This window comes from Mirounga leonina, unplaced genomic scaffold (genome assembly GCF_011800145.1).
Source record: "Mirounga leonina isolate KUSES-001 unplaced genomic scaffold, KU_Mleo_1.0 Mir_174, whole genome shotgun sequence".
NCBI lineage: Eukaryota > Metazoa > Chordata > Mammalia > Carnivora > Phocidae > Mirounga > Mirounga leonina.
Genome location: NW_023270451.1, coordinates 6,251,886 through 6,273,773, shown reverse-complemented (window position 1 = coordinate 6,273,773; position 21,888 = coordinate 6,251,886). Strand labels below are relative to the sequence as shown.

General features: G+C 41.5%; 1 protein-coding gene across 1 annotated transcript in view; it reads right to left on the bottom strand.

Annotated features, from left to right (window-relative positions):
- Positions 1-674: 674 nt before the first annotated feature.
- CCDC146 (coiled-coil domain containing 146) overlaps positions 675-21,888 on the bottom strand; it is a 45,723-nt gene continuing 24,509 nt past the window's right edge. Inside the window, exons 11-20 of the mRNA XM_035021382.1 lie at positions 19,097-19,192; positions 18,336-18,506; positions 16,882-16,970; positions 16,626-16,790; positions 13,609-13,833; positions 11,785-12,013; positions 7,024-7,152; positions 6,330-6,467; positions 2,517-2,765; positions 675-1,539 (exon numbers count right to left, since the gene is read on the bottom strand). Of these exons, the coding sequence (XP_034877273.1) occupies positions 1,336-1,539; positions 2,517-2,765; positions 6,330-6,467; positions 7,024-7,152; positions 11,785-12,013; positions 13,609-13,833; positions 16,626-16,790; positions 16,882-16,970; positions 18,336-18,506; positions 19,097-19,192 (1,695 nt within the window). The 3' untranslated portion in view covers positions 675-1,335. The remainder of the gene's footprint in view (positions 1,540-2,516; positions 2,766-6,329; positions 6,468-7,023; positions 7,153-11,784; positions 12,014-13,608; positions 13,834-16,625; positions 16,791-16,881; positions 16,971-18,335; positions 18,507-19,096; positions 19,193-21,888) is intronic.

Genomic DNA, 21,888 nt, shown 5'->3' with positions numbered 1-21,888 from the left:
TGGCTCCTTCTGTAGGCACCAGTAGCCCAGGCCGTGATACTTACTTAACATCTATCCCTTTGTGTTAAAGAATTAGGTTTCCATTCTCCCGTTGTTCCTACAGGTCTATTTTTGGATCCCTGATGCAATTACTAATTCCTACGACACAGGAGGTGTGTTGAAGTACGCAGTATTTCTTTGTATTAACCACACACTGTTACTTATCACAGGCACTTTGCTTTTTAATAACTTTATAAAACAACCAAGTTAGATTCAGGACTAACTTGTAGGCTGAGAATGAGATTAAATTTCCCTCCACTCTGGCAGGATAGGGGCTTGGAACAGATTTTGTTTCATTTAGCCAAAAAAAAAAAAAAAAAAGGAGAAGAAGAAGAAGGGATGTGGTATTTCTCACTTCCAGAATTGTGACACAAAATCCATACCCAACACCAATATGAAATATGGTTTGAACATATTAATGAAGTAAAGTCAGTTTTAAAATCCACTTGGGTATTTTCATACGTGAGAAAATATAAAAACACAATTAGGAAAATATGCTTGGGTGAAATGCAATAAAATCAGAGTAATGAAGTAAGTGGAACTGGCCTCATTTTCAACTCTGCCACATGCAAAGCTATAAATGTTTTCATTGGAATTTTTAAAAATCTGGAGTCAGAACTTAAGCACAGGTTTATTTGTATGTAACGTTGTAAAAAATCTAGATTTATGGGAAAGATAAATTAGGGCATAATTATTTTTGAAGCAAAAGGATTCTTTACTTGTAAAAAGAATGATCATAGTATTACTTTTAAAAGGACAAGCGTCCTTACTGCTTTTTACTTGATTTACATTTATCAACATGAACTTCAAATGCAACTATTTAACAAAGTGAATTATAACCTCTGTGATACTTGGGATATTTTCCTTTTCAAACAATCATTCTATCTTTCTCTTTCAAGTCAATATATTGAACAGTATTTGCTTTTTTCTTCTTCAATAAACAAAGACCACGCTGCCAATTTCTGTACTGCATTGAAAATTGATTTATTTTTATAGCACCTGGACTACTATGTATTTCTGAAAGGTAGTCAATATATAGAGTGAAAAAGAAAAAAATGAACAATACAGAAATATGCTTTGACATAATTGTAGGAAAATTCTATGTCCTACTTAACATCATGTAAAATATAATAGCTGATGAGTGTAAAAGGAAGCCATGTTGTTCTCCGTTGTTGGTCGATTGTGGATACTGCATTTGTCTGTAATTTAGAGCTATTACACTGGAACTTTCCAGCTGGGCATATGAGGCAGCCTGGTTAAAGTGTCTCCTTCAGAAGCCCAGATTGGTTCACATGCTCAGATTTCAATTGGCTTTGTAACAGGTTTCCTTATGTGCCTCATATTGGCCCCTGGTTCACTGGGCTTGAAAGGAGCCAACGCGCCATATGGTTTGGGCAAAGGAAGAGTGGCCTCGGCCTCTGGGATGTAGGCATTGGGACGTGGCTCTGCAGTTGTGTAAACACCATTGGGCAGCTGGTGGTTATCTGCTACCAAGAACTCCTGCAAAGAATGATTTTTCCTTTTTAGTTCTCTGAAAACTATAGTGAAGTCACTTCATCCTTAGGGCCCAGCAGACACAGCTGGGTCTGAGCAGTCTTAGGCTGTGCTGGCTGATACTTTCCCAAAGGGACAGGAGGTTATGAGGGTGGCGTCACTAACACACACACACACACACACACACACAGAGTGTCTCATTGGAATGACCTGTGTTACTCAAGCATTATTCTGTTCCTGGGATTTAGGGTTTACCATAAACTGGTTAGTGGGTCCTAAATTCACTGTATTCCAGCTTCAATATCTTTCATCAAGCACTCAGTATTTCCACGTTTTTGAAAAAGGCTGGAGTAAGTCACTGGTGAGCAAATGTTACAAAGGAGGAACTAAGGAGTAAAGCAGAACCAGAGGACAGAAGTGGTTAGCAACTTGCTTTGAACCTCAAGGTCACATGTGGGCGTAGTCAGTGACAGACCTAGACTGAGGCCAGTGGCAGGAGAGGAGGGCTGTGACCTTGAGGCCTATGACGCAGACCAAGAGTCTGCAGAGGGCTGTGACAACCGGCAGATGCTGGAGGCCTCACAGTGTGCCGTGGGGGCCCTGGTAGCCAGACATGGGAGAATAAGGTGTGTTCTCAGCAGGGGTGCAAGGACAGAGACTACAGACCTTTGATAAAACCAGGGCCAGCCCAGCTACCGTCCTGCCAATGGGAGTCCGTGGCGTTCAGCCACACAGGCCATGACATAAGGCTGTGGGATGGGCCTTGGGGCTCGATGAGTGTTTTCTGGAGAATATTATGGCACTTTGGACTATGATTTTGACTTGTCTACGTCCTGTCTTAAGCAAAACTCCTCTCTAATGATTGTCAGAACTAAGTGTGTGGTAGAGTGGGAAATTTTTCATATATTTTGGGAGGACGGAAATCTCTGAAAATGGCCCTTCCTGGCATACTTTACAAATGTGACGTGGAAGATAAAGCTTACCCGAGACTTTTCAGCGATGGCCAAGGCATACATTTCTTCATCTCGAAGTACCTTCAACCATTCCCTCTCAATGTCTTTATTGAGTGGCAGGCCCTTTTCTATCCTGGAACTGCAAGAGAAGATGAAGTCTTCTTTCTCCCTGACTTCCTTCTGGAGTTCAATGGCCAGAGCTTGTTTCATGGACAGCTCAGCAACAAGAGCCATTGTTTGTTCCGTAGCATCTTTGATCTTTTTCCGGTAGCCATTCATCTAGAATGAAAGAACCCAATGCTTAGGCTATGTATGTTCCATGAAGAGTTATGAAAACGGCAGGCTGAAGGGCTGTCTAGGATGGTGTGGGGCATTCTTGCCTCAAGGAAGGAGAGAAAATAAGAATTAGAGGAGATCTCAGAGATTGAACCCAATATCCTGGCTGTGTAAATAAGGATAGGATGGAGAAGAAACAGATCTGTTCATCTAGTTACTGGGGTTCCAAGTGGATAGCATTGAGGGAAATAGTCCCTTTATTTTTAAGAGGTGATAAGGAGAAGGGGACAGGGTATTCTTGAGATCTAAGTTTTGGCCTAATTTTGCCATGTTTTTAATTTGTCACTCATCCAGTGGAGAAAAATCTGGTAGAACAAAAACTTTATTTAAAAATTACTCATTACTTATATAAGATAATCAGCAGAGGTCCTGTATCTGAAATGATTTTTTAATGGAAAATATACCTCATTATGGTTGCATTATTGATCATAATTCCTGGGATGCATCATTATTAGATCATAAGCAAGCATGAGCTGAACCTGGGGAAAATCTGGCCAATAATTTGAAATGAAATGTCCATTGTTCTATGTGTATGTTTACGATTTCACATCAGCTAGTTATCATCAAAGAATTAAAAGATAAGACTGAGTGGAACATAGGCACCAAGCACAATTAAAACAATGTTTGTTTAATGAAGGAATTAACAAATTCTATTCTATTCTACTCTAATCCTCCAGTCATTTGAACCAGGGTACACTGAGACATGAATAAGAGCTTCCAAAAACTACACCTGATCTTGAAACACTTTCTTCTTCTAATAGAGCATACACTGGTCTATCTGTCTACATTTGCATAGAGAAATGTTGCTGCCAGTGATTTACCTTTTTCTGAAAATATAATGACTGATTATTATATATACGTTGTCTCTTTAAAGGAATAGGGAATATGCATTTTAAAAACTGTTGTACACTGCAGTAATTTTTAGGAAGCTAAAGCTTCAATGATGAGTCATTATCTTAAATTTCATTAATTCATCAGTTGTGTGTATGTGTGTGTAACTAGCCATCCTCCTTTTCTCCTCCAGAGAAGGATGGTGTTATTCTGGGCTTCTGGGCTGCTCTAAGTCTTTGACTGGGATGTCCCCTCCCTGCCACCACTTTTTTTTTTAGAGGAAGAGGGGAGGGGAGGAGGGAGAGAGAGAATCTTAGGCAGGCTCAATGCCTAGTGTGGAGTCCAATATGGGGAATGGGGCTTAATCTCACAACCCTGAGATCATGACCTGAGCCAAAATCAAGAGTTAAAGACACTTAACCAGGTGCCCTGGGACTTCCCATTTTCTGTTCATTTGGGAAATTTGCAAGAGGAGCCATAAGCTATCTAGGAAAGATGAGAGACTTGAGATACGCATTCTTGTTGAGCTCCCACAAGGGACTGGCCACTTCTTAACTACTGAATGCTTACAACTTAAGCTGATATCACACCCATTTCACAGATTAGGAAACTTAGTTTTGTTTTTTTTTTTTAAAGATTTTATTTATTTATTCATGAGAGACAGAGACAGAGAGAGAGAGAGAGAGAGAGAGAGAGAGGCAGAGGGAGAAGCAGGCTCCCAAGGAGCAGGGAGCCCGATGCAGGACTCGATCCCAGGACGCTGGGATCATGACCTGAGCCGAAGGCAGACACTTAACGACTGAGCCACCCAGGCGCCCTAGGAAACTTAGTCTTAAGGTCATTTATGTATCCTTCTCAAGGTCACTCACTAATATTGGTAAATCACAGACCTGGGATCTGAAACATTCTACCTTCTAGTTCTGCCTACTATGAAGAGATCATAATTTTAAATGGAAAAAAAAAAAAAAAACCAGGGAGAGAGCACCAAAGGTGGGGAAAGGTGGGGGGGAGAGATAAATCACCAGGCTGACTCCTCTGATGGAACCCTCCCAGGTGGCAATCACCACCATTTGCATTTCTATAGCATTATAATTGACTTCAGGACAGACTCTGCCAACAGCTTTGACAAGCCAGCCCTCAGTGAAAACGGACTTCCCCTAAAGAAAGGGAAATTCATTTGCAAAAGGAAGGGAGGCAACATTTAGAGAAACATTGGGCATGCTAATTCAGGCAAAGTTCATGAGACTAAAGAAGTCTTAACATTTCTATTTTCTGAAGTAAAGTTGTGAATTGCACACGAGCCCCAGGACTGAGGGATCAGTCCGCTGGCAGAAGTCCTCAGAGCAGTCCTGTAAAAGCCTAATAAAAACAGCAAAGGGGGCTTGAGATTTACAATGATTCTGTTTCCTTAGTGCGCCAGAACTGTTTCTGGAATGGGAATGACTGTTCACTCATTCGATAAATTCTTGAGTTTAGCGCATGCTAGGCATTGGGGAAATTAAGGAGAATGAGGAACAGGGGCACCTGGGTGGCTCAGTCAGTTAAGAGTCAAACTTCTGGTTTTGGCTCAGGTTATGATCTCAGAGTCATGAGACTGAGCCCTGCGTGGGACTCTGTACTCAGCGGGGAGTCTGCTTGAGATTCTCTCCCTCTCCCTCTGCCCCTCCACCACCTCCCCCATCCCTCCCCGCTCACGTGTGCACACACACTCGCTCAAATAAATAAAATCTTTAAAAAAAAAAAAAAGAATGAGGAACAGTCACTGCCCCCAGGAGCCCACCATCATGGGTGTGGGTGTGACCATGATTTATTTTTTTACCTGTCTCCCGACACTAGGTGTGGACCATGTGTCCCTTCCTCTTTGTTTCTAACCTCGCACCCTCATGTGCGCTCATGAGGGGAGCACATAGTAGGTTCAGTAACTATTGCTGCCTAAAATCCCTGTGCTGTCACAGGGGGAGGCTCCCAGGGGCAGGGGGCCTCGTAAGGGCAGGGGGACAGGGTCCTCTGACTGCCCTGTGGTGCGAGGCCCTGCCTCACCCAAATCACCCACCACCCTCCTGCTGGCTGCCCCTTCGCGGGCCGCTCGAGCAGTGCCAGCCTGACTGGGTAGCTGTGAATCAGCAGTCCTCGTATTTTAAATGTATGAAATTAGGAAGCTCCATGCTACTAGTGTTGTCTTGCTAGTGGGGCCTGGCCGTGACTCCGTCCAAAGGACTACTAGGGATGGGTGTCGTGTGATTGCCGTTCTCTTGTAATGGTCCTTGTCCGTTTCTGGGTTCTGGCTGAGTTCTGGATTGGGGCCGCTTTCATGCAGACCGCCGGGTAAGTGAGGCCCTCGAATCACAAGGAACTAGAAAGGATTTATCTTGGCAAATGAACTATAAGGGTAGTAATTGTCATATTTTGAGTAGGTGCCCTGTTAAGTGGAACTTGTAAACTGTCATTGAAAAGCTTAAGTTTGCCCAGTATCCAGTGAATATTCATTCAGGGAACAAATCTGAACCCCACTTTGGACAATTTTCTAAGATTCACCTTTACCTCTTTAATTTTACAACTTTATATGTCTCTAGTCATAAAGCCTAAGCTCTCCAGTGCTGCTCTCGGTAAATAAAGCAGTCTGTGGAAAATGAAAGGAGTGTAGGCAGAAGGGACAAGGCAGGGTCTCGGGCAGACCTTCTTGGCTAAGAGCAGTGTGTCCTGCTTGTAGGCCTGAGTTTTGCTGCAGAGCCTGTCTGTGAGCCGAGACACCTGTTCATAGATGAAGTCCTTTTCCAGTAACTTCTCCTCCTTCTTGGCCAGCTGTAGTTCCAGCTACGTTGAAAACAATTTCATTAAAAAAGAAAAAAAGTCATGCAAGTCAAAATCTTTCTTAATTAGAGCACTATTGTTTTCCCCCTTAATGAACACAGATTGCTTTCACACAGTTGCCAAGACAGCTCTAGGAAAGCCTTCAGCACTGGGCTAAGTCAAGACTTCCCTTGCCCCACCCCCCTCCAGACAGCTCTGGGAATTCTTCCTCTCCATGGCAGAGGGTGGCCCTCTCCGCTCCACCCAGTTTCTATGCTGCCATTCCTCTGATACACGCCCATCAGGAAGACAAATTAATCCACTGAAAATGCCAAAATTGTCCCTTTGGGCTATGAGACAAAAGTGGGCATTTTGAGACCACTCAAGGTTTTACTTCTTTCTGGCAAGCATTAGAAACAAGCTTAGGTTTTGTTACTGGATTATGATGAAAGGACTGTATTAGTAGCTAGAATAGTGAGGGATGAGGGATAAATCTGTCTGCATAAGACGAAACAGTACCACAGATATCTGTGACACTGATCCACAAGGGGCTGACACTATTATAAGAAAGAATGCTTACCACATCTAATTTTTTGATCATTTGTTCTTGGGTCATATCTTTCCCTGGAATGAAGCGGATTCTGTTCTCATCCTCGGGATTTATAAATCGTTTCTCCAGGTCTTTTATTCTGTCTATACACTGTGAAAACTATTAAGCAAAGAAGGAAACATTAACTTCAAAACTAACTCCATCGCTCAGTAAATTTTTAAAACCACATAGCCCAGGGGCTTTAAAGTCTTTTGGTAGGATCCGTCCAGGGAAAGGTGAAAGAGAACTCTTAACATCCCATCAGCTGGGACCTGGGTTGAAAAATAAGTCGGCTCATCCATGGTACCATGAGGATAATGCTTGTAACTGATCTCTGAAGCAAGGCAGTGAGTTCTGAGTCATCAAAGAAAGAGCTGACCTTACAGCCAGTCCTTTGTGTTATACCTATGGGATGCTGGGCGGCTGCAGAGCTCAAACTATACAGACCTGACCTCTTTATTTTAGGTTGTTACAGAGGCCAAAGTGGACAACATAGTAGACTCCGGCTTAAAACCCGTTGTTGGCAATAGGTTTAATGGCTTCCCAAAGAATAAAGTTCTTAATTATTAGGTCAATACAGTGTACAGGTCTGTCAGGAACAGCCTGGACTGTTTATATCTTTTGTGCTAACCGCCTAGTATAATGTTTCATATGTGAAGATGAAGAAATATGGCAACTCCCAAGTAGGAGTGGCAGTCACTCTTGGTTTCGTTTTTGGAACACAGTGAAAACCAAGAGTCATTGTTTTCTTTCTTTTTTTTAAAGATTTTATTTATTTATTTGAGACAGAGAGAATGAGAGAGAGAGCACATGAGAGGGGGGAGGGTCAGAGGGAGAAGCAGGCTCCCCGCCGAGCAGGGAGCCCGATGCGGGACTCGATCCCGGGACTCCAGGATCATGACCTGAGCCGAAGGCAGTCGCTTAACCAACTGAGCCACCCAGGCGCCCTGTTTTCTTTTTTTTTAAGATTTTATTTATTTTTTTGACAGAGAGAGAGTGAGCACAAGCAAGGGGAGTGGCCGGCAGAGGGAGAAGCAGGCTTCCCGCTGAGCAAAGAGCCAGACATGGGGCTCAATCCCAGGACCCTGGGATCACGACCTGAGCGGAAGGCAGACGCTTAACCGACTGAGCCACCCAGGCACCCCCATGAGTCATCATTTTTAACTTTCCTATTGAAAACCTGTAGAAACTTAGGCAAATTATTTATCTTCTCTAAACCTTAGTTGCCTCAATTGTCAAATGGGAAGATAAGGCCCAATCTAATGGGGTTGATTCATTAACCGAGAGAACACATCTCAAGTACTTCACAACGCGTTCCAGACTGATAGGGGTAGAATTTAAGTTTTAATTCATGTATTTGCCTCCTCCTCACAAAAAGAATTTAAAATGGTGACATAAATAATTTATTTTTTTTCCTTTTTCTCCCCCTCAACATTCCTTAATTGCCCTTAATATGGAGTTAAAGTATATGTATGTACGTAACCAAGCATAAATACATAATTATTCCATCTATAATTAACAATGCTTAATGTTTCTGTTTCTTTTTTCTTTCTTTTTTATTTTATTTTATTTTATTTTTTTAAAGATTTTATTTACTTATTTGAGAGAGAGAATGAGAGACAGAGAGCATGAGAGGGAAGCGGGTCAGAGGGAGAAGCAGACCCCCCGCCGAGCAGGGAGCCTGATGCGGGACTCGATCCAGGGACTCCAGGACCATGACCTGAGCCGAAGGCAGTCACTTAACCAACTGAGCCACCCAGGCACCCTCAACAGTTCTTAAGCTTAGATCTAACTCTGGCAGAACCTGTAACTGATGATAACACATAGACCATATATATGTCTCAATTCATAGGCAGGCAGAATGGAAAAGTCTCGTATCAGGCATAAATGTTTAAATATTTTCCTTTAGGGGAACCTGGGGGGCTCAGTCGTTATGCGTCTGCCTTCGGCTCTGGTCATGATCCCAGGGTCCTGGGATCGAGCCCCGCATCAGGCTCCCTGCTCAGCAGGAAGCCTGCTTCTCCCTCTCCCACTCCCCCTGCTTGTGTTCCCTCTCTCGCTGTGTCTCTCTCTGTCAAATAAATAAATAAAATCCTTAAAAAAATAATAATAATAAAAATAAATAAATAAATATTTTCCTCTTGGGTCAACTGAACTCATATTTCACACCAGATAACAGGTTTCATATAATGAAATGCCAAATGCATATATTTTAAGAACAATGAATTTTATCCATTGACTAGAAGTATTGATTTGCAATTAACACACAGAAAATGCTTACACAGTAGAGAGAGAATTTTTCTGTTGTGGATCTTACTGAATTTAAAGCCCTTTTGTTCTGCTGGGCATCTTGATAGTTTGGTATGGGCAAAAATGGCCCTGAGGCTGTGTTTTAAGAAGGAGCTGGAGGGGGACAAATTATTCTGTAAAATCGAGACAACTGTGGAGTGCCTGGGGGGAGAATCTGGGGAGGTGAGGCTGTGGAGAGGAGAAGAGGTTGAGAGGTGTAAAGACAGGCCAGTGAAATGGAGCTAGGCTAGGGTGCTGCTTGGGCTAACACGCCTGGGGATGGTATGGGGTGGCCCCGCAGATCTTTGCAGGGCATGGATGTCTGATATTGAATTGGAAGTTCTTCACATTTCTGTAATGTACACCAGCATGCTGCTGCCCCAAACCTTCAATCAATTCACAGACAAAGGTCTTGCTCTTGCAGGAGTGGTTTTGTGTAGGTAGGCTGACAAAGGAGCGAGTCCTGAATTCTGCACTGACACGGCATAGAAGTGAACCAGGCAGGGTGCGTGCCAATTGATGAAGGGATCCCTCAAATGAACCACTAGCAGCAGGAGTCAGGGCCACAGGAATCCTGGGGAGGCTAACTTGGAGGCCTGAGGGATGCCTGGGGGTGTTCCAGCCAATCCATCTACACCAGGCTACACTTATGGAAGAAGTGAATAGGAGAACTTAAGGCTAAAAAAACAAACGCTGGAATCAGAACCTTGGCACATTTGTGTACAATGAAAGATCCTATCATTGATACCACATTCACACATTCAAATGGCATAAGATATGAAGGTGGACCCCTCATCCGTTTCCGCAAAGTCATGTGAATCCCCATGACATGATTAAATGAAAAAACAAAAAAAACCAGACCCCAAACTGTCCACAGTATGACCTAATGAAAACCATTTACTTATATACCTTGAAAAAAACTGGAAGGATCGCTTCCAGATTTTTGATAATTTTTTTTTAAAGATTTATTTATTTATTTGACAGAGACAGAGACAGCGAGAGCAGGAACACAAGCAGGGGGAGTGGGAGAGGGAGAAGCAGGTGTCCCGCTGAAAAGGGAGCCCAATGTGGGGCTCGATCCCAGGACCCTGGGATCATGACCTGAGCCGAAGACAGTTGCTTAACCGACTGAGCCACCCAGGCACCTGATTTTTGATAATTTTAATAGTGATTATACCTTGGGAATAGAATTTTTTTTTTTTTGGTGTTTTTTTCAAAACTTCATTAATTGAACATGTTTTAATTTTATCATCAGAAAAAATCTGAAAACAAACCTGACATTTTAGAAAACATATGATAGGTTAAAATTTGTTCCTGCTACATTGATTGAGTCAATGGAAAAAAGTATAAGCCGCAAACTTTTCAGTTTAATTTTTTCTTCTATTTTCACCAAGGGAAAAAAAAAAAGATTATTGCATGTGAAGAAAGTAGCTTTATATTCATTTTTTATGTATACATCTATGTATTTATTTATTACTTCATGTTTAAATTGTTTGGTTTTATTCCACTTTTAAAAAGACCATGTCAGGGCGCCTGGGTGGCTCAGTTGGTTAAGCGACTGCCTTCGGCTCAGGTCATGATCCTAGAGTCCCGGGATCGAGTCCCACATCGGGCTCCCTGCTCGGCAGGGAGTCTGCTTCTCCCTCTGATCCTCCCCCATCTCATGCTCTCTGTCTCTCATTCTCTCTGTCTCAAATGAATAAATAAAATCTTAAAAAAAAAATTAATTAAATAAATAAATAAATAAATAAAAAGACCATGTCAGAGACCAGGCTATTAAATGACGGGGAAACTACAGAGGTTAATAAGGAGTCTAATTATATGTGATTGCCAATTAACAAACAACAATCTCAGCTTCAGGGGGCAGGAGTTCTAAAAATGAGAGAGCAAGCTGGTCCCTGAGATCTTTCAAGCAAGCATCAGAAACATACTTATGCCAGCGGCAGTGAAAGCCCAGATTCCTTAAATTACGAGCTATAAGGAAGCTAGAGTTGAGATTTGGGAGGGTCTGAATTCCAAGGAAGGCAGAAAATGCTTCATGGGGGAAAAAAAAATCTGTCACCTGGATGCCTGAGCATAAATTCCACCCTGGAGCAGTGGATTTTTTTTTTTAATATTTATTTTTCTATCTGAGAGAAAGGGTGGGGAGGGGAAGGGGGAGAGAGAGAGAATCTCAAGCAGACTCCCCACTGAGCATGGAGCCCCACATAGGGCTCGAGCTCATGACCTTGAAATCATGACCTGAGCCGAAATCAAGAGTCCGACGCTCAACCGACTAAGCCACCCAGGTGCCCCGGAGCAGTGACATTTTTAAAGAAGACATATAACTCATGAGTTTGTACAGGTACCAGGTGGGGCATGGCTTAATTTACATGTAAGAACTTAATGCAATCTTCAAACCAATAAAGGAGGGGGTAGGGAAAGCAAATGGCCCCAGGAAGTGTCTGATGAACGTTTCCCCACCTGAATCTGGAGCACTGCTAAGTCGGCGTCCAGGGCCCTCTTGGTTGGCAGTAATTTCTGGGTCACGTGAATCTGTCTTTGTTTCTCAGCAATCTTCAGTTTCAGGAACCGGATCTTTTCTTCCAGGACATGTATTTCAATTTCTCCATTTAGCTTCATCTTTTCTTGGATATTTATTTTTTCATAGAAGATGCACACTTCCTCTTCCCGTTCTATCAGCTGAACGCCACTATGGCCAAAAGGAGAGGCAGAGGCTAAGAGGGTGTTGAGACCACTTCTTTTTTTTTTTTTTTTTTTACTAGTCACAGGGATTCCCTCTGGATCTGGGCACAAAATACGTATCAACATTACATAATTCCAGAAGACAATAGATATATACTCTTGGCTTTCTAGTTAAACTGCACACTTTTTGTTTTCCTGGGGATAGGAGAGGGAGGGCTGGTTAGCATTTCGACTCTGAGCTAGCCGATCATGCAGCTGGCTGGTCACAGTATCTCTGCAAGTCCCAAAGGTTTCCTTAGGGTGGGAAAAAATGTCATTCCCCAGGCATGAGCAAAGTGACCCCATAATCTGATTTTCTGCAGACCCTTTTTTGGGGCCAGACTTGCCAAGTGAGGTCTGGCCAGAAGTCCCCAGGCAGGGGGCCAGGGAATGTGTTTCTGCAGTGATTCTATGTAACTTGCCAGGCCCATTAGGTTCTTTTTAAAGTTGAATATTTTTGATGCAAATTTCCCCATAAACAGGCAAAATTCTGTCCTTTGTAAGCATGCCAGGGGAAAGACCCCTCCATGTGAGGAGAATGTGGGAAAGAAACAAAGCAAGAATTTTCCAATTCCAGCCCTACAGGTCTGACCAGAGCTTGGGAACACACTGCCTAAATAATTTGTTTTGTGCCGGGAGCCATGTAAGAGGACTTTTTTTTTTCCCCAGAGAAAACACCTGCCAGTAGTTTGAAAAATTAGTGGTCTTCACACCCTGAAGTCTTCCCACACTCTGCATATCAATTATCCCAGAGTTCATCTTTAATTGCTTTTTATCTCTTTTTCTCTCTCCTCCCTTAAAACATGAGCGCACATAGTTGCATTTGCTTAAGCTTAACTCTACATTTCATCTCATTTGCTGTTTATTGGCTCTTCTCGTGATCCTCTCATTTCTCTTGACAACAAGCTAGGAGCAATGCTTTACCACCTTTTTGTAACTTCGGGGTCCAAAGCTTAGCACACAGCTTTAGATGAAGCAGCCCACAACCAAAGCCACAATGAAGAAAAAGATATGATACCAGACTTAATTCCTACAGGACCCTACAATTTCACATACCAGATTTCTCTAGCACGAGCAGCTTGGGAAAACTGCTACAGTAGTAATTGATTGATGACATAATTGTAGCCTGGAAGAAATAATGCTCTTCTGAGAGGTCCTACTTGCTGAGAAAATGAGCTGGGAGAATGGCTTAATAAATATCATACTAAGACCAATCTGTCACAAAAGTGGATACAAGATCCAAAGACTTATTTATGTCAATTCTACTGAAATAACTTGATGGTATCGGAGGCAACCTGACTGGTAGCCTGGGAAAGAACTTTGATATTTAAGCAACGGACTTAAACCCTACTCTTGCCTGCCTCTCTTAAAAGAACAGTTTCTTATTTCAGGCAAAACACACAGCTCATTCCCCCCCCCCCCCACGCCCCTGCAAAAGGATAATGAAACCTGAATGTCAAATGCCCCTCACCCCAGTGTCAAGTCTCTAGAGAAGAAGGGGCAACATTTCTAAATCGGATCTCCAGGTGTTTCGTTTCTCACATTAGGTTCTTGGTTTTTCACCTTTCATTTCGACGCTGAACAGCTTTCTCGTATCTCTTGCGAAGCTGCACCATCTCCTCTTCAATTGTTGTGATCATATTGGCAAGTCTGTCAATGTTACTTAACCGGGTTTCCTTCTTCTCCTTCATTTCCTGAAGTTTTGCTACAATTTTGCACACATCATTTTGCATGCTTTCTCGGATAGTGACATTGTTGGCATGTTTCAGCATGGAATTTTGTAACTTTCTTTAAAAATAAGGGGAAAACGGGAAAGATTATCATTTTCTTTAGTTTAAAAATAACAAAGACTTCTGGGGCGCCTGGGTGGCTCAGATGGTTAAGCGTCTGCCTTCGGCTCAGGTCATGATCCCAGGGTCCTGGGATCAAGTCCCGCATCAGGCTCCCTGCTCACGGGGGAGCCTGCTTCTCCCTCTGCCTCTCTCTCTCTCTCTCTGTTTCTTATGAATAAATAAATAAAATCTTTAAAAAAATAAATAAAAATAAAAATAAAAATAACGAAGACTTCTGAAACATATCCACTTTAGTATGTCCCTTGAAATAACAAGAGTAGTACAGTAGTCCCCCCCTTTTCCACAGTTTCGCTTTCCGCCTCCTCAGGTGCCACCCGGAAATCCGTGCCCCGGAAGCAAACGCTCCTCCTTCCGACTCTTTGGAAGGTCAACAGCAGCCTAACGTTCCGTCGCAAACGCGCCTGCGTCTTTCACCTCACTTCGGCTTGCTGTCGCGGCGTTTTGTCTCCTCACAAGATCACGAGAAGAAGGGTGAGTACAGCACAATAAGTTATACGGGGGTCCGGAAGAGAGCCCACATTTACATAACTTTCATTACAGTACGGCTGACCCTGGAACAGTACAGTTTTGAACCGTGTGGGTCCACTTATCCGTGATTTTTTTTTTAGTAAATACAGTACAGTACTGTAAATGTATTTTCTCTTTTTTATGATTTTCTCAACATTTTCTTTTCTCTAGCTTACCTTATTGTAAGAATACAGTATACAGTATATATAACATGCAAAATATCTGTTAATCAGCTGTTTATGTGATTGGTAAGGTATCTGCTCAAGAGTAGGTTATTAGTAGTTAAGTGTTACGCAGGGATTGGCACCCAGGGTCAACTGTATATTGCTATAATCGTTCTATTTTATTAGTGTTGTTAATCTCTTACTGTGCCTAATTTATAAATTAAACTTCATCATAGGTTTGTATGTATAGGGAAGAAAAACCGAGAATATATAGGGTTCAGTACTATCTGCAGTTTCAGGCATCCACTGGGGGCCTTGGAATGTATCCCTCGCAGATAAGGGGGACTACTGCAGTAATATTGTTATTCATCATATAATACTCTTCAGGAGTTTCTGTAATCTTCCCAGAGTCTCAGATTCCCCACTCCTCTGGACTAGGACATCTTTCCTTTTGTGCCCCAAGCCTTTGCGGCCCCACTTTGTCAAATCAAGAGACTATAGTAATTCATTTACTGCTCTGTCATTCCCTCTTGAGCGCACAGATGGTTATATCTGATAAGGTCCATTGGACCTAAAGTGGTGCCTGACTTAATACAGCATCACAAGAAATGCTGAATGAATGCATGGCCTTTATAAGTGATATTTTACTTTCATGTAGGATGAGAATCTGTTTGGAAATTAGATTTTCCTACTCCTACCAATCCCCTCCCCCTATCCCTACCCCTCTACTACTTCCCACACAATAGCCCATTTTGTATAGCTTTATAAAAGGAAACTGGCAATAATGGCCACCAGAAAAAGTTCAGGTTGTATAAACTCAGTAGATCAGGGACTAAATATAAATGAGAGTCCAATAGATCTTACCATATTGTAAATAATAAATTTAATAAACAATAATTTGCCAGATGCTTCTGAGTATGTTTACATGGATTAACTTGTTTCATGATAAAAAGTCCTATAAAATAAGGACTATTTTTTTTTAAAAGATTTTATTTGAAAGAGAGAGAGACCACGAGCAGGGGGAGGAGCAGAGAGAAGGGGACAAGCAGACTCTTCGCTGAGCACAGAGCATGGAGTCCCACAAGGAGCTCAATCCCAGGACCCTGAGGTTATGACCTGTGCCGAAGTCAGGCGCTTAACTGAGTGAGCCACCCAGGTGCCCTAAATAAGAACTATTTTTATAGGTAAGAAAAGTGAGCCCAGAAAAGTAAGGTAGCTTGCCCAAGGTCATGCAGCTAGGACTGCAGGGCTGGGATCGGAGTCTAGAAAGCTACCTCTCTTAACCACTTTGCTATACTGTCTCCTACAAGCACATTAGATGCTTCAAATCCATAACCAGGGGATGCTGGTTAATAAACATTTGATTGTCTTCTCATTTTAAATGCAAATTATCAAATTTGTGCTTTTCTAACTTGGTAAATGAAAATAAATAGTATATAGTTTTTTGTTCACTTAAAAATATAGCTATCAAACAGTGGAAGCATACAGAATCACATTCAGATGCTTAGATTGTCTTTTTTTTTTTTAAAGATTTTATTTGTCAGAGAGAGCACGCATCTGTGCACAGAAGCAAAGGGAGGGGTAGGCAGAGGATGAAGCAGGCTCCCTGCTGAGCAGGGAGCCCGATGGGGGACTTGATCCCCGGACCCTGAGATCATGATCTGAGCGGAAGGCAGACGCCTAACCGACTGAGCCACCCAGGTGCCCCTAGATTGTCATTTGTAAAGCATCTTTGAGCAAGGGCTCTTCTAGCTTTGTGAGATTATTATTTTCTGGGGCACCTGGCTGGCTCAGTTGGTTAAGCTCAGGTCATGATCTCAGGGTCCTGGGATGGAGCCCCGTATTGGGCTCCATGCTCAGCAGGGAGTCTGCTTCTCCCTCTCCCTCTGCTCCTACCCCCAACTTGTATACGTGCTCCTTCTCTCTCTCTCACAAATAAATAAATTAAAAAAAAAACTTAAAAAAAAATAAGGCTATTATTTTCTACTTTACTCTTTAGAGTTCAGTGAATCAGAAGAGAAACTTTTGAAAAGACAATAGTTATTATTACACTTACCTTTCTTGAGTAACTGCACTATTTCTTAAAATTTCCAGTTCATTTAATGACATTTTATGTCTTTCTTTTATTTCATTTACTTTCTGGTGAGCTTTGTGAAGTAAGTTAACAAATTTGTTTCTTTCATTTCGGATGGTGTCATACAGTTTAGCAAACTCTTTGAGTCTGTGAAAATACAAGTGTTCTTGAAACTTGTGAAATAAAACTCATTTTTTCCCCACCTGTAACAAGATAAATCATCATGTAATTCTCTTACCTCCGATGAATTTCACGTTTTTTCTTCTTGTGTATTCTGATTTCCAGATCCTTTGCTTTGATCTCCTTAACAATGTTGGTATATTTTTGCTGAAATATGAAAGTTATGTGTGAAATTAAAAATAAAAAGCCCATCTCCATCAACATATGAATACTCCCAGCTGCACCCTATCTCATTCCTGTCCTAGCTGCGTTGTGTAATTGGGGAACTGTAAGGGAGAGATCGGAAAATTGACTGGCCAGCTGAACTGAATTAATTAAGGACAAGAAAGAGAAAAGAGAATGAAAAGAGCCTGTATAGGTTGGCTTTGAGGAAAAGTTTGGGGAACTTTTGGGAGAGCCTAAGAGTGAGTGTGGATGGCATAGATGGGCTGGGTAAGTGAGGAGTTTGTGGAGGGTAGCTGAGGGAAGAGGATTTGTAGTTAGTTTTGACATGTTACAAATGGAACCCTTTTGTGTTTTGTGAGAAACTGAAGCCATGCTTTTAAGGTGCTTTTCTGAAGAAATGCTACCCCGGGTAAAGTTTGCTCAGAACAAAGTTTGCCCTCAGAAACAGCCAACATCTGGAGCATCTGGGTGGCTCAATTGGTTAATCGTCCAACTCTTGATTTCGGCTTGGGTCATGATCTCAGGGTTGTGGGATTGAGCCCCAGGTCAGGCTCTGTGTTCAGGGCTTAGTCTGCTTGTCTCTCTCCCTCTGCTCCTTCTCTCCCTCTCTCTTTCTCTCTCTCTCTCAAATAAATATAATCTTAAAAAAAAACAAACAGCCACCATCTGGGTCACACGGTAAATCCCGGTATTCTCTTTTAGTAATATGTCATATCATATTCATTTTTAACAGGAAATCTCTGAACATAATCCTTTCATGGAATAAAATGATTTTAGAGTTTTAGTTAGCATGGCAGCAGAGTCGTTTTTGCCGTTGGTTTCATTGTTCTTTTGGTTTGGGATGTTGCACTGGGTCAACTCTGGTACTTTGTTGGGAGCCCGGTAAAATCATGGATGGAGCAGTAACTAAGGGCATCCTAGCATTGGTTTAAATAATGCTGGCTTGATAGAACTTGGGAGGGAGAGCAGTCTCATGCTACTGCTCTTGACTTGTTCTTGGACAAACCATAGTGGCATGTGAGTTGGTGGGGAATCTGAGAGATCTGCGGCCTGCACAGCAGTCAGCCCTGTCCCCCCGGAGACACCTACCTTATTCTTACTGAAGTTGTCATGTGCTCGAATCCTCTGCTCATTGTCATTGACCCGGTTCGTTTTTCCTCTAGATTGCTGACTATTGCTAACTGAACCCGGAAACCATTTTTTCAGTATATGATTGAGTCTTGTTTGGGGAAGCTGTATAGTCAAACTTGAAGGATACAATTACAGCTTTCTAACAGACACTGTGTAAAATTGAGGATCTCCTGAACTCTTATGGCAATTAATGGATGGTTACAAAAATGCAGTCACCTGAGCTTTCAGGAAATCCTTGGATTTTTGCTCCTTCTCATCAATTTTGATCTGAGTCATACGGACAAGGTTGAAGACAAGCTCTCGCATGTTTTCTTGCTCCTTTAAAAGCTTGTTTTCTTCTGCAAGTTGTTGTTCCACTAACTTGGACTCAGCTTCTGATAGGATTTTCTTTGGAAAAACACAACATATTATAACTTATTTGTTTGAAGAAACACACTAGGGCCAGTATCTTAACAATTTTTATTTCCTATGTAGAATTTATTTTACTAGGGCGTAAAACAAAGTAACTTGACTGCCTTAGCTCCAAGTATTTTATAAAAGAATATGCAAATATGATAACATGTTTAATGGGATGCAAGTTTTTCTTAATCAGACTGTATTTTCAAGTAACTTTAAGAAAAAAAGAGACATAAAAGCATGTTTTTGACAGTGGCTTGAATAAACAAAATTTGAAAATTTAAAATTAGACATTGGTGAAATAAAGCATTTATTTATTTTTAATCTGACTATATTATCATTAGCCCTTTTATTTTAAAATCTCATGAATTTGTATAATTTTTGCTGGTTCAAACACATCCTTTTTCCCCAAATTTAACGTGGGGTTTGAGTGGACTCTGAGATGAAGAAACAGACACACATTAAGTAGGCTCATACTCTATTTGATGACTCTCCTATTGAGGTTTTGTGGAACACAGTTAAAAACACAACTTTGTATTAATCTTTCTTAGATAGAAGCTTAAATGAAAGTTGACATTGACCTGTTGGGCCAGATTCCTCTTAGCCACTTCAACTTCCTTGTGGAGTTCTCTCCTTCTCTCGGATAGAATAGAATCATCTTTAGGGATCGCTTCCATCTGGAAGTAAAAATTTAAAACTGGCATTTACACAAGAATGAAATCTTCAATGTCATGTAGTCAACACCATTTGTGTGCCTTTTGCAAATGGTGGGCAAATTATGATTCTCAATCTTTTAGGAACTGCCTTTCATGCTGAATGTTCTTTATAAAATCATGGCAAACTAAAATATAAAATATAAAAACCTGCCAAAAATCTATAATTCACCAATTGCAATTATTATATTTCTTCTTCGTTTGGAAATAAAAGAAATCTTATTAATCATAGCTGCTAACAATTATAGGGTATTGCCAATGTGTCAGGAAAGGTTCTAAGTGCTTATATGTATGGTCGTATTTAATCCTTACAATAACCCTCTGAGATAGGTAGGATTATTATCTCCCATTATACAGATGAGGAGGAGGAGGAACAAAGACATTTAAGCAACTTGTCTCAATGGTACAGGTGCAAACTCAGGTGGTTAGACTCAGGGTCCGAGATCCTAACACTGTATTTTACTGCTCCTCTACCTCACGCATGTTTAGAAACATGCGTGTTCAAGTGATGTGTATTAAGCTTATAAAATGTGAATTCATTTATGAAATCCTATAGATTAAAAAAATAGGAACTATTTATTAATAACAGTAAGAATACTTGGCTACTCTTAGGTAGTGGTTTGATGAGTAGCTGGGAAGTTCTTACCAAAAAGAAAAGTCTCCTAACTTTTTGATACCTGCAATTCCACCATTACAGTTCTATTGTATTGGCTTGTGCTTTTGTCCTCTGCTGAAGTACTTAGGAGAAAGTAATGTTTCATTCTATCAGTCTTTGCTGCCTTGTGAGGAATGAGTTTGTCAGATTCTTCATGATGGAGAAGAGAGCAGAGAGGAGGAGAACACATGGCAGCTTCTGGGGGGAACAGCATCCAAATACAGGAAGGGTTATCTTGGGGTGCTGACCACATACTTGACTTAGAGTGAGTTTAGAGTTGGATCTTTATACCAAAAGCACATGACTCCAACCTGGTAGAGTTTATTTCCTCCTGTGACAGCACCAGGGTGGAATATTGGTTAAAATTTGTCTCAGGAAGGAAAAATCATACTGTTTAGTGATTTAAAGGTCACCTAACGGACTCTCTCTGAGATTTGTGTTGCTCTTTTAAAGTAGCTAAAGCATGTCTTTGAATGTCCCAACATCCATGAGCCTGGGCATCTTCACTAGTGTCTTCTGCACCCTCAGATACCCAAGATGGCCAGCTTCCATCCTATCATGGAGACCTAGCTGTTGAGAAGTACACACTGGATTAGAAAGATGAGACACGGTCTTGTGCAGTCTATATAACAATATACAGGACTTTTTATCTTGATGAACAGGTAAATGCTAGAGCAGGTCAGCTCAAAGTAGACTTGAATAATCAGGGAAGATTTTATGGAAGAGTGAAGAAGACAGCAAGAAAGAGTTTGATTTCTCCTTCTGGAGATTAGAGTTAATTATTGCAGAGGAAGTCTAGCAAGCATCCCAGTTCCTGTCTACTTCTCTGCCACAGGTGTCCAGGAGTGGGCTACTCCAAATGTTTTGTTCCCAAGTGTAGGCAAATCTGTATAGGAATGCTAACTGGGACCAGGGAAGCTTACAAGGTTTTTACAGAAGATATGGTGAGGGCACACTCACTAGCTACATGTCAATGAAAGGCTCCTAACAAATTTTCCTGGTTTCAGGTCTCAGACATTTAGGTCCAGTGTTTTGAATTACAAACAATACTGCAATATATTGTATTATTTCTGAGTTCTGGCTAGCTACTTCTCTGATACCTTTCTTAATTCTCCATAAACCCAATCCTCAAGTTTCAGACAGGAACTAAGGATGCTTGGTTTGTGGAAGAAGTAACAAGGTGGGCCATTGGTAGCTGAGCCTGCTGGTTGCCTAGCCAATATCCACCCTCTACTTTGCCTTTACTAATAAAACTCCAGTTTTGTTCATAGCTGCAGCATATCCAGGATTCCTCAGACTCTTTTCTGGCTGGGAGTGACCAGATGAGCCAGGACAGGCCAGTGAAATGTAAATGGAAGTTTGCTGGATAAGACTCCTGGGACAGCGACTGTTTTCCTGTTAAAAAGACAGAGTCAACCAAGTTAACTACCATATGCCTTTTATTCTCTCCCTTCCCCACTTTTGTGTGATCTTATGCCTAAAGATGGAAGGTCTTGTGAGCTTCGAAACAAAATATACACGTTAAGGATGACAGAAAAAAGAGCTAAGAGGATCCTGGGTCTACCTCTGGACTTTTTTTTTTTTTTTTTAAAGATTTTATTTATTTGACAGAGAGAGACACAGTGAGAGAGGGAACACAAGCAGGGGGAGTGGGAGAGGGAGAAGCAGGCTTCCCGTGGAGCAGGGAGCCCGATGTGGGGCTCGGTCCCAGGACCCTGGGATCATGACCCGAGCCGAAGGCAGACGCTTAACAACTGAGCCACGCAGGCGCCCCACCTCTGGACTTTTTATTATATGAATAAAACAATCCCCTATTTAAGCCACTGTAATTGAATTTCTGTTACTTCTGGCCAAATTGAGTCTAGTTATAGTCTAGTTCTAATACTGGGGTGACTTGAGATATTTACCATTACATTTGAGCCCCAAATTGCATATATCAGCAGATTTTGTAAGCTTATTTATTTTATTTTATTTTATTTTATTTTATTTTATTTTATTTTATTTT